The 15,612-nt window shown below is 34.3% G+C and overlaps 1 protein-coding gene across 1 annotated transcript; it reads left to right on the top strand.

Moving 5' to 3' along the window:
* Window positions 1–1,589: 1,589 nt before the first annotated feature.
* On the top strand, window positions 1,590–13,909 carry LOC118751874 (the record flags this gene model as incomplete). The annotated part of the gene is made up of 3 exons (XM_036486699.1): window positions 1,590–1,783; window positions 13,390–13,589; window positions 13,654–13,909. Coding segments are annotated over exons 1-3 (579 nt in total), but the record flags the coding sequence as incomplete, so codon positions are not given.
* Between the last annotated feature and the right edge of the window lie 1,703 nt (window positions 13,910–15,612).

Here is a 15,612-nt window from a genome sequence, read left to right as displayed (position 1 = left end):
ATCTCGAAATGAATGAGTTATTTTTCTCAAAATTATTTGCGGTCCCATATCATGACGCATTCAAAAATATGAGAATCTCACCAAACCTTGTTCCAAAAAAAAATAAGTGGATGTAGTTACAAATGTGCCTTTAAAATCATCATATTTTCTTTTCAACTAACAACTGAAAAATTCGGTCAAAACATTTCAACATTTTTATCTATTTCGGTATATTTTAGGGAAAAATATGGTACCATCGAAAAATTGTATACGGCAAACAGTTGACACATACTAAAATAAGAAAACTGGAGATTAATAGTAAATTAACTAAAAATAAACTGAACACAACCAGTGCTTAATAGTTTTACTATGCTTTTCACAGTATACTAGCAATAATTATAACATCTGCAATAAATAATTCAAAATGCCCTATTTTCTTTTGTTTCAGATAATTCTGAATACGCGAACACTGCTATTAACTTGTTTTTTTCTATAAAAGTATTTTTTTTGCAAATATTTTTTGCGAAAATTCGATTCCATTAAATGCAACTGTTTTTTTGTTCGAAAATTTTTCGATTAACTTGATGTATGTCTTCATTTGTCAATTGTATTGAAAACTTAGGATTTTGATGGCTTTTTTAAACCATTTTTAAACCACGGCGCGGCAACACTGATTGCGACTACTGCGCAATTTTTAGTCTAGTTTTGATTCTGGTATCCAGATCATGCTGTAAAATATGGATAAGGGCGTAGAAAAAATTAAAAAACAAATTTAATATACTTTTTTTGCGTTTTAAAGTTGAAACTATCAAAATATACAACGCACATTCATATTTCTTACACATATTTACTTGAGCAACGTTTCTCCAAAATAAGGTTTGTGCAACAAATTGAGGTTTACAAGTCTCGGGTTGCGCAATGATTTTGTGTGTTTAAGGGCCCTATAAGTTTGTTTTTCGTTATGCAAATAAGCATACAGATTCTATGTTTTCGTAAAGCAAGCAAATAATATATATATTTTTTTTATAACAATGGATTTAGTTATAAAATTTTATTTATTATTTGTTTTTCAACAAAACAAAGTTGTGTATGCTTTTGATACTTTGTCTGCTTGGCAACTGATATTTTTTTTCAAGCTCGCGGCAACGCTGATTGCCACTGTTGCAGCGACGCGAGCAAAATGATAAACTTAGATATGTTTTTCACGGGGATGAATTGGCCATCTATCCCATTAGCTATTATGGAGCACTAGTGTTTCTACTGGTAGGATGCTGATGCAGGAGTGGACAATTGGCATCTCCTATGACACCGCCATGTTAAAATAACAGTCGCTAACATTGAAAAAGGATACAACGTGAACTAGTTGGGCTGAAACACAAACTGGTATCATACTGGTTACAACTGGTAGCTTTCCCTGTAGGGACAAACTGGTAGCATTCTGGTTCACAACTGGTAGCTTTCCCTGCAGGGAAGTCACATTGTGTGTGTGTGTGTTTACATGCTTGAACTCCTTGGAAGTTGTTACCATGGCATCTCCTTTGTTTGGCTATAGGTAGACAAACAATTTTTTCAACTCACAATTAGTTTAACGTTCTTTAACAATTCTAGCTTATGTTCGAAAACAAAAATCTTTTTAATTTTTAAGAAACCCTTTAATATCGAAAATTGTCTTTTATGTGCTATGATTGTAAATAGTTTGCCTGATATGGACGGTGATTTGGTCGAAAGTACCGTCCGCCAACATTCAAATGCACCACTTCCACTTACATCTGCTGCACGACCTCCTACATCTTTGCTTTTCTCAGTAAGTATACAACTATTATAAGATAAGGGTTGTGCCTATAAAGTATTTACTTCATTTACGATAATAACGTTACTGTATCCCTACTCCGGGTGTACTTTATTCAACGCTTTTACAATTTTCTTAGGAAAAACTATTCCCTTAGTTTTAATATACAAAAAATAAAGGCCCATTTGTTAAACTTTGTGCGGATTATATTTATATACTAATATTATAATTGTTTAAGTTTGTATGTTTGTGAACTTGGATGTTTGTAGCTCAATCACGCGAAGGTGAATAAACGGATCTGCATGCAATTTTGGACACAGAGAGTTTAGTTATGGATAGAAAAAGTTGCTAACTTTTTTAAGAGAAGTGCCAAGAGTTAAAAAGTTAAATTAATTTAAATTAATTAATTTATTTTTCGGGCCAGTTTTCAATTTATCTTTCGGTTATTCTAGGAGCCAGTAAGTTAAAAATCAAAATCAAGTTTAATTTTTCCCCCTACGCGTTTCGTTGCTAACTTTTTTAAAAGAGTGAGAGTGTTCTATTTTTTAAAATAATGGCTGCATTTCTTTATTCATTCTGAACGTTTGGAATAAACTTTTTTGTTTATTTATTCTTTAGAACGTTCCTGATGATATGTTGACGTATATCTCAAACGCATTCTGTTTATTCCGGCTGTGAGATGGGATTATCCGGAATGTATAAAGAAACGCAGCCAATGTGATTACAAGCTTGTAAGAAAAAAAAGAGCTCGTAAAGCCATGGAATAATGTAATAAACAAAGTGAAATCAATATATGACATACATATTTATTTTTGATACACTTATTTGACAACAGTTTTGTCATTGCATTAACCCATTTGCCAGTAGCAACATTTGAAATGTATTTCAAATTAAAATTTTTTTTTTGTAATTCCAAAAATAATTTGTTTTAGGAAATAAGGAGCAACCAACAAAAAATTGCATAAACATGCAGAACTACTCACAGTAAAGAGGAGGATATGTTTATTGTGTCGAAAAATTTTACACAGGAATGGGAATCGATGAATGCGTATGGTGTTCAACTGACTGCATCATCCAATTTTCGCGCTCTGCACTTCAAATCGAGTGAAATAAATTATTCAAATGCCAAGAGAAGACGCCTCAATCCTAATCCAGTTCCATCAACTCAACTTGCGTGCCTTTTTTCGTAATATTTTCGAACATATTTAGCTATTCTGTTTCTTGATTGGCTCAACAACCACCTAAGCGATTTTGTGCAAATCCCTTAAAGCGCACCAATCATTTTGCTTTTCATATTACTGGTTACTGAACTCAAAATTTCAAGTCTCACTCGAGAATAAGCTCTTGCTCTATTCATCTGGTTTAAAACCGGTATGGACTTATGGAATACAATTATGGGGCTCTGCAGCAACCTCCAATATACATACTTTCTAGGTTCCAATTAAAAAATCTTAAAATTAATGTCAACGCTTAGTTTTATGTTGCAAACAACGAAATACGCAGTGACCGTCGTCCCTACTGGTGCTTCTGAAATAAAAAAGTACGTCTTGGCGCACCAACAAAAATTGCATGGTCCTCTTATTTCTGCACTAATTTATCATACAGTATCATTACGGCGACTTAAAAGGAAATCAATATTATCTACTAATATTGAACGCCTGCGTTCTTAAACTCAATTTGGTCTTCTCCTGCAAACGCCAGCATGAGTGCTTTAAGAGCTATTTAATTGTTATCTTTAGGGACGACTTGACCTAGCAAGTGAATAAACTGTATTTTAATTCGCTAAACCATAATAATAATAATAATAATAATAATAATAATAGATTGGCGCTTACACATATGTTAGTGTTTGGCCGAGCTTCTGCTCCGATTTGTAGCGTGCGTCTTGATGTTGTCACACAAAGGGGAGGGAACTACAGTTTTACACCGACCCCGAACGGCGATTGTATTTTTATGAGAAGCTGTCTTTAATGGCGGAAAAACACGCGGAGGTTTGCCATTGCCTACCGAGGGGCGACCGCTGTTAAAAGAAAAAAAAACATTTTTCTGTGTTTTTTTTGCGATGTTGCTTTGACCAGGGCTTGAACTAAGGCCCTGCGGAGTGGTAGCGCGCACTGCTATAATATGTATTAATATGTATTAATACATACATGCGTATGTGTTTTGTACACTTTGAGATTATGTAGTTCATCGTGCCATACATGAACAAAAGCCAAAACAGGGTTAATGTAGACAAATATATGAATTGTTTACATTTAAAATTTCAAATATATACATACATATTTACATATATACATATGTATGTTATATACCCAACGGGCCTGAAAGTTAGCTGCTCCCCAAAGGAGCAAGTACGGAGCAGTACAAAAGCAAAGTAAAAAATAAATTTCTAAGTTTCTAACCAAGGTGTATTAAACAAGGTGGGGTTGGGGCGACAGCTGAGTTTTTCGCCGTGGAGGCCATTACGTCAAAATGATGTGTTTGTTGTAACTCATACCAATGACAGTATGGACATCAGCGTATAATTTGTTAGTGTAATTTTTTACTTATATACGGCTAACATCACCTTGTTAAATACGCCTTGTTTCTAACAATGCTCAGCAATAAATATCATTTTGAGTAGTAACATAAAATATGTTCTTTTGAAAAAAAGTTAATTTATGTACAAACGTGTATGTATGTGTTTTCGTATGTATACCACAAAGAAAAGAAAAAAAACCATGTTTATGAGTACATACAGTACAAAAACGCCACTCTTTTATTAAAACCATATATGCAATATTTCTATATTGGCTGTAAGCTAACTTCTCAATGTGTAAGCATTCCGAAATCAAAGCGAGACAGTCTAGTACCATTTTTGTCAATGTATTGTGTACTTGAGTGCCGTTTTTTTATATGTGTTGTGTATATGTTTACTTATAAACGTATGTGTTCCTTTTCTTTCGTGCGTGTTTATTGATATATCTGTACTGTAGTGTTTTCGGACGGTACTAGCTCTTACTGCCAATATTACATATATGATTAAAACAATAATATAATATAAAAACTAAAATTTGCATGCATCGCGTTTTAAATGCTTTAGTTGAAGTGCTCACCAAGGGCTTTTTTGGGAGCAGCAAGGGAGCGCTTCTTTCTAATGACACACAATGTTAAAATACAATGAAGTGTGAAATTAGGAAGCGAGCCCTTACTGCTGAATATGGAGCGCTCCAATCCCAACGGGACTGAAAGTTAACTGCTCCCCAAAGGAGCAAGTAGGGAGCAGTACAAAAGCAAAGTAAAAAAATAAATTTTGGAATTTCTAACAATGCTCAGAAATAAATATAATTTTGAGTAGTAACATAAAATATTTTCTTTTGAAAAATATTTAATTTATGTACAAACATGTATGTATGTACATTAAGTACACTTAATAAAGCCATCAACTGGTTTACAAAAAACGCCATTATTTTATTAAAACAAAAATATAATACAAAAATTAAAATTTGCATGCATCGCTTTTTAAACGCTTTAGTTGAAGCGCTCACCAAGGGCTTCTTTGGGAGCAGCAAGGGAGCGCTTCTTTCTAATGACACCCAATGTTAATATACAATTAAGTGTGAAATTAGGAAGGGAGCGCTCACTGCTGAATATGGAGCACTCCAATAGCAATAATTGAGCGCTTCTGGCCCCATTGGAATATAACTAATGGAGCGCTTCTGGCCCTGTTGGGTATGTATATTATGAGGCGCATAATGTGTATGTACATGTTTCAAAAATTTTGTAGTATGATAATTTATTGATCTCACTAGTATTTTTAATGCCTTTGGTGATTTTTGGGTCTAAAAGAGTTACTCCGGGAACAGTAGTCAATATATTATCGTATTCTGCTTGTGTTCTTAAAAGATTATTGTTTTCAACAAGTGTGTGCTTAGCTTCTTCTCGATGAATTGTGCAAAATCGGCAATAATAATCCGCTCTGAAAGAACATACAAAGCCAAAACAAACATTCGCTCCTAAGTTGTCGTGAGCAACAGTCACCAAAGTACCTTTTATGAACATATTGTCCACTTTCACACCGATGTTTTCGAGTGCTCGAATGTCATTGATAATCGGATACAATACTCTATTAAAATCTACGTTTTTGTTTTTGAGATCTTTATATAAGAAAAGCGCAATTAAATGAATGTTAGCACACTTTGAATTGTATTGAAACGGAAGATTTCTTATTGTAAAGTAGAGGGCACCAATCTTATGTGTTTCGGTTTTGCTTCCTAATGGATTAGTTATTTCGAAGTCATCATAAAATATTTGTATTTGTAAAGCATTAGGTTGCTTTTGAAAAAATTCGGACGCAGAAAAGTTTTCAGAACAGCAAAAGCTTGCAAGTGTTTCCCTATTACAAATATGATTCCTAGCGCCCAATTCGCTTCTAGAATGATCGGGCCAGCGCTGACACTCCAACGTACCGGTGCATAGGTTGCGGTCTGGCTCGCAACTGCGTGCCGGGGAGATCTGAACGAGCATCGAGTCAGGCAACAACCGTATTGCGAGCGCAACATAGCTTATTAATATTATTGGCAGCGGAGTTTTTTTGGTAAAAAGCAATTTTTTAAAGTGCCGGACGAGGCACTATTGCAGCAGCAGTGCACAAAATATTTGGTGACAGTATTAAATATCGTTTTTTCACTTTTCAGTAAACTGCATGATAAGCAAGAGTATTTTTGCCGATGCCAAAAAGTTTCGATAATATTCTATGAGATATTGAAGTAATTGGAGCAAACTTGGTGGAATCGATGTAGTCATAAGTGGGTGGTGCCACGCCATTTTTACAAAAATCAAAAATATTGTGTCTTGTGAAGAGATTGTTGTAAGTTGGCGTGTTTAGTTATTGAAATATTGGGATTTTCGTATTTCTGAAATTTACCGTTATTGGTCGGTGGCGGTAGTTTTAGTCCGATTTCAAAAAATTTTCAACATGTCGCTTCTTTAAGCCTAGGTTGATAAATGTACCGAGTTTCGTAGAAATTGATAAACAGGTCACCGAGATACACATATGTAGGCGTAAGTGGGCGGTGCCACCCCCATTTTCACAAAAATTTCCCTAAGTAGCATTTTGTTGTTGATTTTCAGTAAATTAGCTTAAATAGTTACTAATTTATCGCAGTTTTCGTATTTCTGTAAATTACCGTTATATGGGCGGTGGGCGTGGTTCTCGTCTGATTTCAAAAATTTTCAAATGGTTTCTTAGCGAGGCTCTAAGTAATGTCTGTACCGTTTTGTGAGGATTGGTGGTGGGATTACAGAGATACAGCATTTCATCGTAAGTGGGCGGTGCCACGCCCATTTTTGAAAAATTGCATAACTATCTTATTTTATGCCAAAATTCTACATCGCGTACCAACTTTTAATAATTTGGATCCAGTATTTACAGAAATGTTGTTGTTTTTGCATATTTCGAAAATACCGTTATACGGGAGGTGGGCGTGGTTATTGTAAGATGTCGCCCCTTTTCAATCCCAACCTACCTTGGAAAAAGGAAAACTTACTTATTAAATTTCGTGGACATAACTCAATTATTTCCCGAGTTAGCATGTACACGGACAGACAGACGGACAGACGGACGGACGGACAGGCATGGCTTAATCGATTTCTCTTTTCATTCTGAGCATTTATGTATACATTTGTCTACATCCATCTCGATTCTTTTTGGCTGTTACAAACAACCGTTATGCGAACAAAGTTATAATACCCTTGCGCACAAGTGCGCTCGGGTATAAAAAAGTAAACAAACAAAAGTCAAATTAAACTCTAAGTTTATTAAACACCCCAATGGAAACACTTGACAGTTGTTCATAAACTCAAAACGTTAAACTCGAGTTGAAATTTCAACGTGAACGTAGTTATAAAGCCGCTTATTATACCCCAGTAAAAAAATTATATGTGCAATATGTTTTTCTCCATTTTAGCTCTATGAAAGAAGAGTAAAATTGTTTGCTGTATGCGATAGCCTTTAGTTTATAAGTACTTTCATATGTTAAGTTAATGTTCCTTTACAATTTTAATCACCATTATCACAAACAATATTTAATATTCAATAGTAAATAGTAAACAATTATATGTGCAAAATGAAGTATTTAGTTTTGCCTGCTCCAGGGTCAAAAATTTTCAACAAAAATCTAGACCAATGACTGTGTGGTAAAAACTTAAACACATAAAAGCTTTTTTTTTCGTAATAAACCTGTTTTATTATTTTCCCTATAGTAGTATAACAGAAATGAATTTTTGTGGCATAAACATTAGTTAATTAACTGCTGAAGTAATCGGACAGCAGAATCTAATAAAAAGTTCCTTTAAAAATCCCGACGACTATGGAAATAATAAACTTGGTGGCCTTATACAACCCCAAAAGAGTCGTGCAAATGACATATCTAAAGGTTAGCTACTAGGAACAGCATTGAAATGTATTTGAATCTCTCTGTCACAAGTAAAGTTCAAAACAAATAATAAACACAGCTTTGGGACTTAAGGTGAAGAATAAATCGCCCACTTATGGCACGAAATGCTTTTTTAGCGTTTTACAAAAATTAAAATTTTGCAGGCAGAATTAAAAAACGCAGTTTTCAATGATGAAAACAACTTCAATATAGTTGATCCAGATGCCCACCACAACTTGGAGAGCCAGTCGGCAACATACAAAAAGCATTTAGCTTTGGAAAACAAATAAAATCTTTTCAGTATGGCAAAAATAAATATCCTGAAGTAGAAACATTCTTTGCGCATTAAGTTGGCAAATGTTTCGTTCATTTCGACCGAAGATATTTGAAAATTCCAGCGGTAAAACGTTGCTATTCATACTGTGCGAACAACAAAACCGTTACTCAAGGAACAAAATACATTCTTTTAGAGTAAATAGCTTCAAATACCACTGGGAATTTGTAGGATGTACTTCTCAATAAGATTTTTACTTATTCAAAACAGAATGATAACGTGTTTAAACTCGAGTAAACCAAACTTCACAAATAGACGGAAATAATATAAATTTTAGTACAAAAATTCGGTAAAATATATGCCGAAAACCTTAAAATAAGCAAAGGTGTGCAATAGAAATACAATCCCATACCAACAAATAAAATTACCTTTAAAACATTTTTTAAAATAGTCGGTGGCCTAACACTTTTTTGCACATATAAATATTTTCTACGAAAATTTCAACATAATGGTACAATTAAATTATCTGGTTATAAACTATTGCATATGTATTTATGAAGATTTTTATATTCTTTGGATAAAGTAAATGAATACAATTATTGGAAAAAAACATCAAAGATCTAGTATTGGGTTTTCATTTAGCTAATTGAAGTTGAAGTATTGCACATATATTTTTTTACTGGGGTAATTTAGTTAAAATCCACGGCTATTGCTGTGTGCCAATCGGTAACGTTTTTCTCCGTGGAGAGACGGGGAAAAATTTTCTATGGTTTACGAATAAATTGAAGTTTGCTGTGCCAAATGCAAAGTAAAGTTGAAAGACCAAACAAACGCCCGTGCGAAAGCTGTATTTTGTGGTTGTAGGTGATCTGACGGCCTTGCATACATATATTAATCTTCATATCGATTCAGGTCTATTACATGCGCCCCACGCTTTTCATTTTCAATCTCATAATTTATTTATAATGACTATTGCTAAAATTTCAAAATCAAAAGTTACCAAGACCAATTCTATGACTGGGAAATTTTATTTTATAATTTTCAGTTCATTTATAAAAGCGTGGCACATTCAAAAGCTTTTATTTTATTTTATTTATTTTCTACTTTTTAGTATAAAATTATGCAATAGATATTAAGATAATTCAACTTGCAGTGAAAAGAGAACAGAAGACTATGCAAGCTAAATGTTTTGTGCTCACGTTTAGTATATACATACATATGTACATACATACATATCGCAGCAATTTATTTCATTTAAATAAATGGCGTGTCCTCCATTTCCGCTGTAGCGTATGCAGTGCATATTTTTAGGCGCAATATTTAACTTCTGGCGAGGCGTCATCTAACTCTAGAGTCTTCTGCTTGTTTCTCTTTGACATGATACCTACGACGAGGTTGATATCTAGACTAGGTTATATAGACACTTTGCCATAAATAACTTTGCTGTTAATGCTGGTCTGAATATACAACATTGCAAGTTGATAAAAGCTTCGTAAAAGGAGGTCTCAAAAACATTTATGTATTATTTATTTTATAGTAGGAGAGCTTCTGAAACAATATAGAAGCAATTATTTCGATTTTAGTTGTTGAAAAGAAATGACTATCTAAATCCCGGGACTAATCCCGGGATTGTGATCAGTGTTGCCGCGCCGTCTCAAGAAAATGTATCACTGACCAAGCCAAAAATGTATCCAAATTTCTTTTTATACCCGAGCGCACTTGTGCACAAGGGTATATTAATTTTGTTCACATAACGGTTGTTTGTAACAGCCAAAACGAATCGAGATAGATATAGACAAATGTATACATAAATGATGAGGATGAAAAAATAAATCGATTAAGCCATGTCTGTCTGTCCGACCGTCTGTCCGTCTGTCCGTCTGTCCGTCCGTCCGTTCGTGTACATGATAACTCGAGCAAAAATTGAGATATCTCAACGAAATTTGGTATGTAGGTTTCCATTTATCCAAGGTAGGTTGGTATTGAAAATGGGCGAAATCGGACTTTAACCACGCCCACTTCCCATATAACGGTAATTTCCAGAAATACGAAATCTGCGATATTTCAGTAACTACGGAAGATAATTCACTCAAAATTGATATTTACAATAATTTTTAGACAAAAAATAAGAATATTATAAATTTTTGGAAAATGGGCGTAGCCACGCCCACTTATGGTTACATGTGTATATCTTGGTAACCGCTGCACCAATTTCTTCGAAACTTGGCACAGTTGTTGGCCTTGGTACAGCATAAAAAATCGCCGAAACTTTTTAAAATCGGACAATAACCACGCCCACATCCCATATAACGGTAATTTAGAGAAATACAAAATCTTCGATAATCAGTAAATATTGAAGCTAATTTATTCAAAATTGATGGTTGCAACAATTCTTTACCAAGAAATACGTTTATGGTAAATTTTTGGAAAATGGGCGTGGCACCGCCCACTTATGATCACATATAAGTATATCGGTAACCATTCTACCAATTTGTACCAAACTCGGTGTGGTTATTCTGATTGCCACATATAAGCAAAACGTTGAAAATTATTGAAATCGGACTAAAATAACGGCCGCTTCTCATATAACGGTAAATTTCAGAAATGCTTGGAACTTCAATATTTCGAAATTGAAGGACGCCAATTTACTCAAAATTGATACACCCCGGCTTACCATCTAGCGGAAGGTTTCGGAAAGGTGAAAAAACATATATTTAATACTTGCGCCGGGTATTTAATGTTCGGCTCCGCCCGAACTTAGGCTTTCTTACTTGTTTTACATATACATCTCATAACTTGTAAGAAAACCAAACATTTTCATGAAAAAGACATAATTTAACCCATGCTAAGGACTTGGAATACATGTGCATAAAATCAAACATTTGTAATTTCAATTTATAAAGTACATTTTTCTTTTTTTTACATATACATCTCATAACTTGTAAGAAAACCAAACATTTTCATGAAAAAGACATAATTTAACCCATGCTAAGGACTTGGAATACATGTGCATAAAATCAAACATTTGTAATTTCTATTTATAAAGTACATTTTTTGTGCATAAGTATTTTGCAGAGTAAATATAATAAATAGCAAGTACACTCTAAAAAGAGCATGTACTCAAGTAGCACATTGGTGTATAACTTGGTGTAAATTAGTGAATTTCGGTACAATTAATCATATTTATACCACAATTCATAAATGTACACCAATTTATACACCAGTGTGCTACTTGAGTAAAACTACTACTGAAAAGTATCTATTTTTCAACAAGCATCTGTATAAATATGCGTATAAGATGTTCAGTATTTGATTTTGAACTTGAGATCTTTAAAATATACACATAAATACACATACATATGTAGAATGTTTAAAATTGCAAAAATTTTCGAACTACAAATACATTTACTACTAATAACAAACATTACTTTATTTTAAACATTTTATGTGTAAAAGTAAACAGGCAATTTTATTACGCTGCTTGCACATTTGCATACATTAAAAGAGGAAACTGGTTACCTATCTCAATAAGCGAAATAAACAAAGATTTTTAGAGTGTATTTAAAGTCTTTTCAGTAAAATTCATAAAAGTTTCCTTAAATAAATCAAATTTAGTTTTTTAAACTACATTGAAATCTTCTTTATTTTTAAATTCAGAAATGAAAATATGTGATATGAAAGAGATTACTACAAAAAGAGTATAATTTACTTTACATATATCGTCGTTTAAAGTACAAAACCGCGTATCGTCATTCTGCAAAACCGCGTAACTGACATTTGCTGCCAAAAATTGGATTTGCTCACACAAGCTCTTGGTTTCGTCCTGAAATATACTAGCCAGAAATGCGATTGCTTTATAAAAAAGAGAACCATATTGAAATATAAGTGTTTTTACTCTCTAGAAAATAATTTATGCAACGTCACATACGCGGTTTTGCATTATCTTGATACGCGGTTTTATATTTTGTTGCGGTTTTGTACTTTAAACGACGATATGTATGTATTATATTAAGATCTTGCTTAAAGCATCCTTTTAAGCTAATTAAAGCAATTGCGCTTATACCTATTTTGGTGAGATCTCTTCATATGTTCATTGCTTCGTTCACAAAAAATAAAATGCTTTAATTTCACGCTTAAGTAGCGATTCTTTATACGTTTAGAGAACGTAATGCTTTCTACCATCTTTAATGAAAATCGATTTTTGAACGAAAAAAACTTTATAGGAAATATAAAATTTTGGCCTATTTAAAAAAGTATCCACTTTTATACTGACCGGAAAAAATAAATATCCCACAAAAATTGGTCTAAAAATGTATCCAATTGGATCTATTTAGATCCAAACGGCATCCCTGATTTTGATAACGACATCCCGAAAATCCCGGGATCATAAAAAGCTGAAAAATTAACATCCCTAGTGGTGGCTGATAAGCGACCGTACCTGTTAAAGTTAAAACTGGGATGCTTGCGTTATTTTATAAAAAGTTTAGCCGAACCCTCAAACAACGAACTGTATTGAGGGGAAATTGGGCTAGTTTATATATATAATTGGCGGGAAATCGTGATGCGGCAGACTATATGTGCATGTTCGCATGCGTTCCCATATATGTGTAAGTATGTACACTTCCGTGTTAGGGTGGCTCATCTTTTTTAAAGTTTGGTTTAGACTAGTGGCCTAAACAACATCTTATTGTATATTAGTAAATACTTACTCTTATTAGACTGCTCAAAACTTTGTCAGACGTTGGCCTGGCGCCAAAAACGAAGTGAGAATTGATAGTGTCAAATATAAACGTCAAGTGAAAAGAATCGCCATGTACAGTTGCAATTTCTTTGTAGAACTTAGTAAAATTTGGACTTGTAAACACAAGTATAAAGACCCCTCTTTGTTGTATATGAATAAATTCCGTTTGTCCATAATTTTTTTCTTATAGCGTGGTAATTTGATCAGCAGCCGTGCAGGAAGTGACAGACCTGCGACAACACGTCCATCTACTGCTGTCCGCGGCATTGGTTACGTACCTAATTCAACAGGATCGGCCGGACAACGTTTTGATCAACTATTTTCAGAAAAGGCTAAACAGCAGGCACTGTCATCTGCGAACGCAAATTGGGATGCAGAAAAGGAAGTCAAGTAAGCATAATATGGAGTTAATTAAAAGCCAGGGCATTTCAATGAATGATGAATGTTCTGATAGCCCTCAAATAAAGTTTAAAACTCTAGAGATGAAAATCGTGAAGCTGCTCGAGCAATCTATTCAATTGTCAGCACGAACGTCCACAATAAATTCAGCGATAAATTCCAATGTCAAAACGGGTTCCACAGAATTAAAGACAGCTTTAACAGACGCGCTTAACAAGTCCAAGGAAGCGTTTTCGCTGGACCGCACATTGCATCAATTTCGAGCTCAATATGGAGAAAATATATACCACAATTTTGATTTAACCTACGCAGTAAGTTTAAGCAAATTCAATTATTTCGTTGTTTGTACGGTTATTTCAAATTATGTTATGTAACGGTATTTTCGATGTCGGGCGAAGTGGCATGCAGGCATGCTAGCGTACCCTGGCCTGACTCTTCGGTGGGAGGGTCATATGCACCTGCCTAACTAAAAAGAGAAGAGAAGAGAAGAAGAAGAACCAGCCAGGTGGAGTCTCCCAACCACTTCACCTGGTGATGCCCCCTATGCCTGACTAAAGTCCGTCCGTCAACAATCAGTTGTGTAGTTCGCCGGGTCTGCTAGCGTATGCCTAGGGTGAAGCAAAATCTATCTACGTACCTACCTTTAAGCAAATTGGACCATAAATACGATTTTTTCAAATAGATCGGTCTCTGGTCCAATTGCCAGAAAAAAGGATCCTATATGCTAATGTAGGCAAAAAGCCACCTACGCACCAACTTTTAAGCAAATCGGACCATAGTACGATTTTTTCGAATAGATCGGTACAAGTTCGTTGCTGAAAGCTATTTATATACAAAATTTCATGAAAATCGGACCAGCCGTTCGCGAGATTACCTATTACAAGAAAAGGGACTTATCTATATATAACACTATGCAACAGTCAAAATCGGGATGGGATGAAACCAACGGGAAATGTTATATCGGTCAAAAACAAGTTATACGTGGCCCGGCGTTTCGCTGGGTCACGTCTAGGAATCGAGATATATCGATTTGAAGTTAGTAACTACATATAGGGGAAATTGTCACATTTTGTGGTCTTTTTTTTGACATAACTCGAGAACCATTAGTCCGATTTGGCTCAAACAAATTAAAAAAAATTAAAAATTACAATTCCTTTAATCTGTTCATATAACGTTTTTCTATATAATCAACAGTTTTGCCGGTAAAAATAGATGTATGAAGAAAAAAAATATTTTTTGCCTAAAATATTAAATTTTTTTATTTTTTAAATTCATAAAAAATCCAAAACGGAAAAAAGGCAAGTCGTATTACTTTCACGCAAAGTCACATAACCTTTAAGCAAAATGAGACATAGATCAAGAAAATCGATGGACGCGTTTCGCTTTTATTCAAAATTCCCTTGTCCCTTCTCCAATCTTCACCAAGCTCGGTACGAACATTGGTGAAAAAAAATGTTTGAAATCAGACACGAACCACGCCCACCGCCCATATAACGGTAATTTACAGAAATAGGAAGACTGCGATAAATTAGTAACTATTTAAGCTAATTTACTCAAAATCGATATAAACAATGACCTCTCAGCAAACAATTCTGCTTAGGGAAATTTTTGGGGAAATGGGCGTGGCACCGCCCACTTACGCGTACATATGTGTGTCTCGGTAACCGGTTTATCAATTTCTACCAAACTCGATACATTTATCAATCTTGGCCCAAAAAATCGATATATTGAACATTTTTGAAATCGGACTAAAATTACCGCCACCTACCATATAACGGTAAATTTCAGAAATACGAAAATTCCGATATTTCAATAACTAAACACGCCAACTTACAACAATCTCTTATCAAGACACAATTTTATTGATGTATGTGAAATGGGCGTGGCGCCCGTGGTTGACACGAACTCGTAAAGAAATTTCTGTACGAAAAATAAAGAAAATTCTGGAAAAATTCTGAAAGATATTCTTCACATAGCAGCATTATTTTCATTGCTTCACAGAATTTCTTCCGAA

This window comes from Rhagoletis pomonella, unplaced genomic scaffold, assembly GCF_013731165.1.
Source record: "Rhagoletis pomonella isolate Grant_MI unplaced genomic scaffold, Rhpom_1.0 Rhpom_scaffold_01055, whole genome shotgun sequence".
NCBI lineage: Eukaryota > Metazoa > Arthropoda > Insecta > Diptera > Tephritidae > Rhagoletis > Rhagoletis pomonella.
The sequence above is the reverse complement of the archived record's forward strand: the minus strand, read 5'-3'. Positions and strand labels throughout refer to the sequence as shown.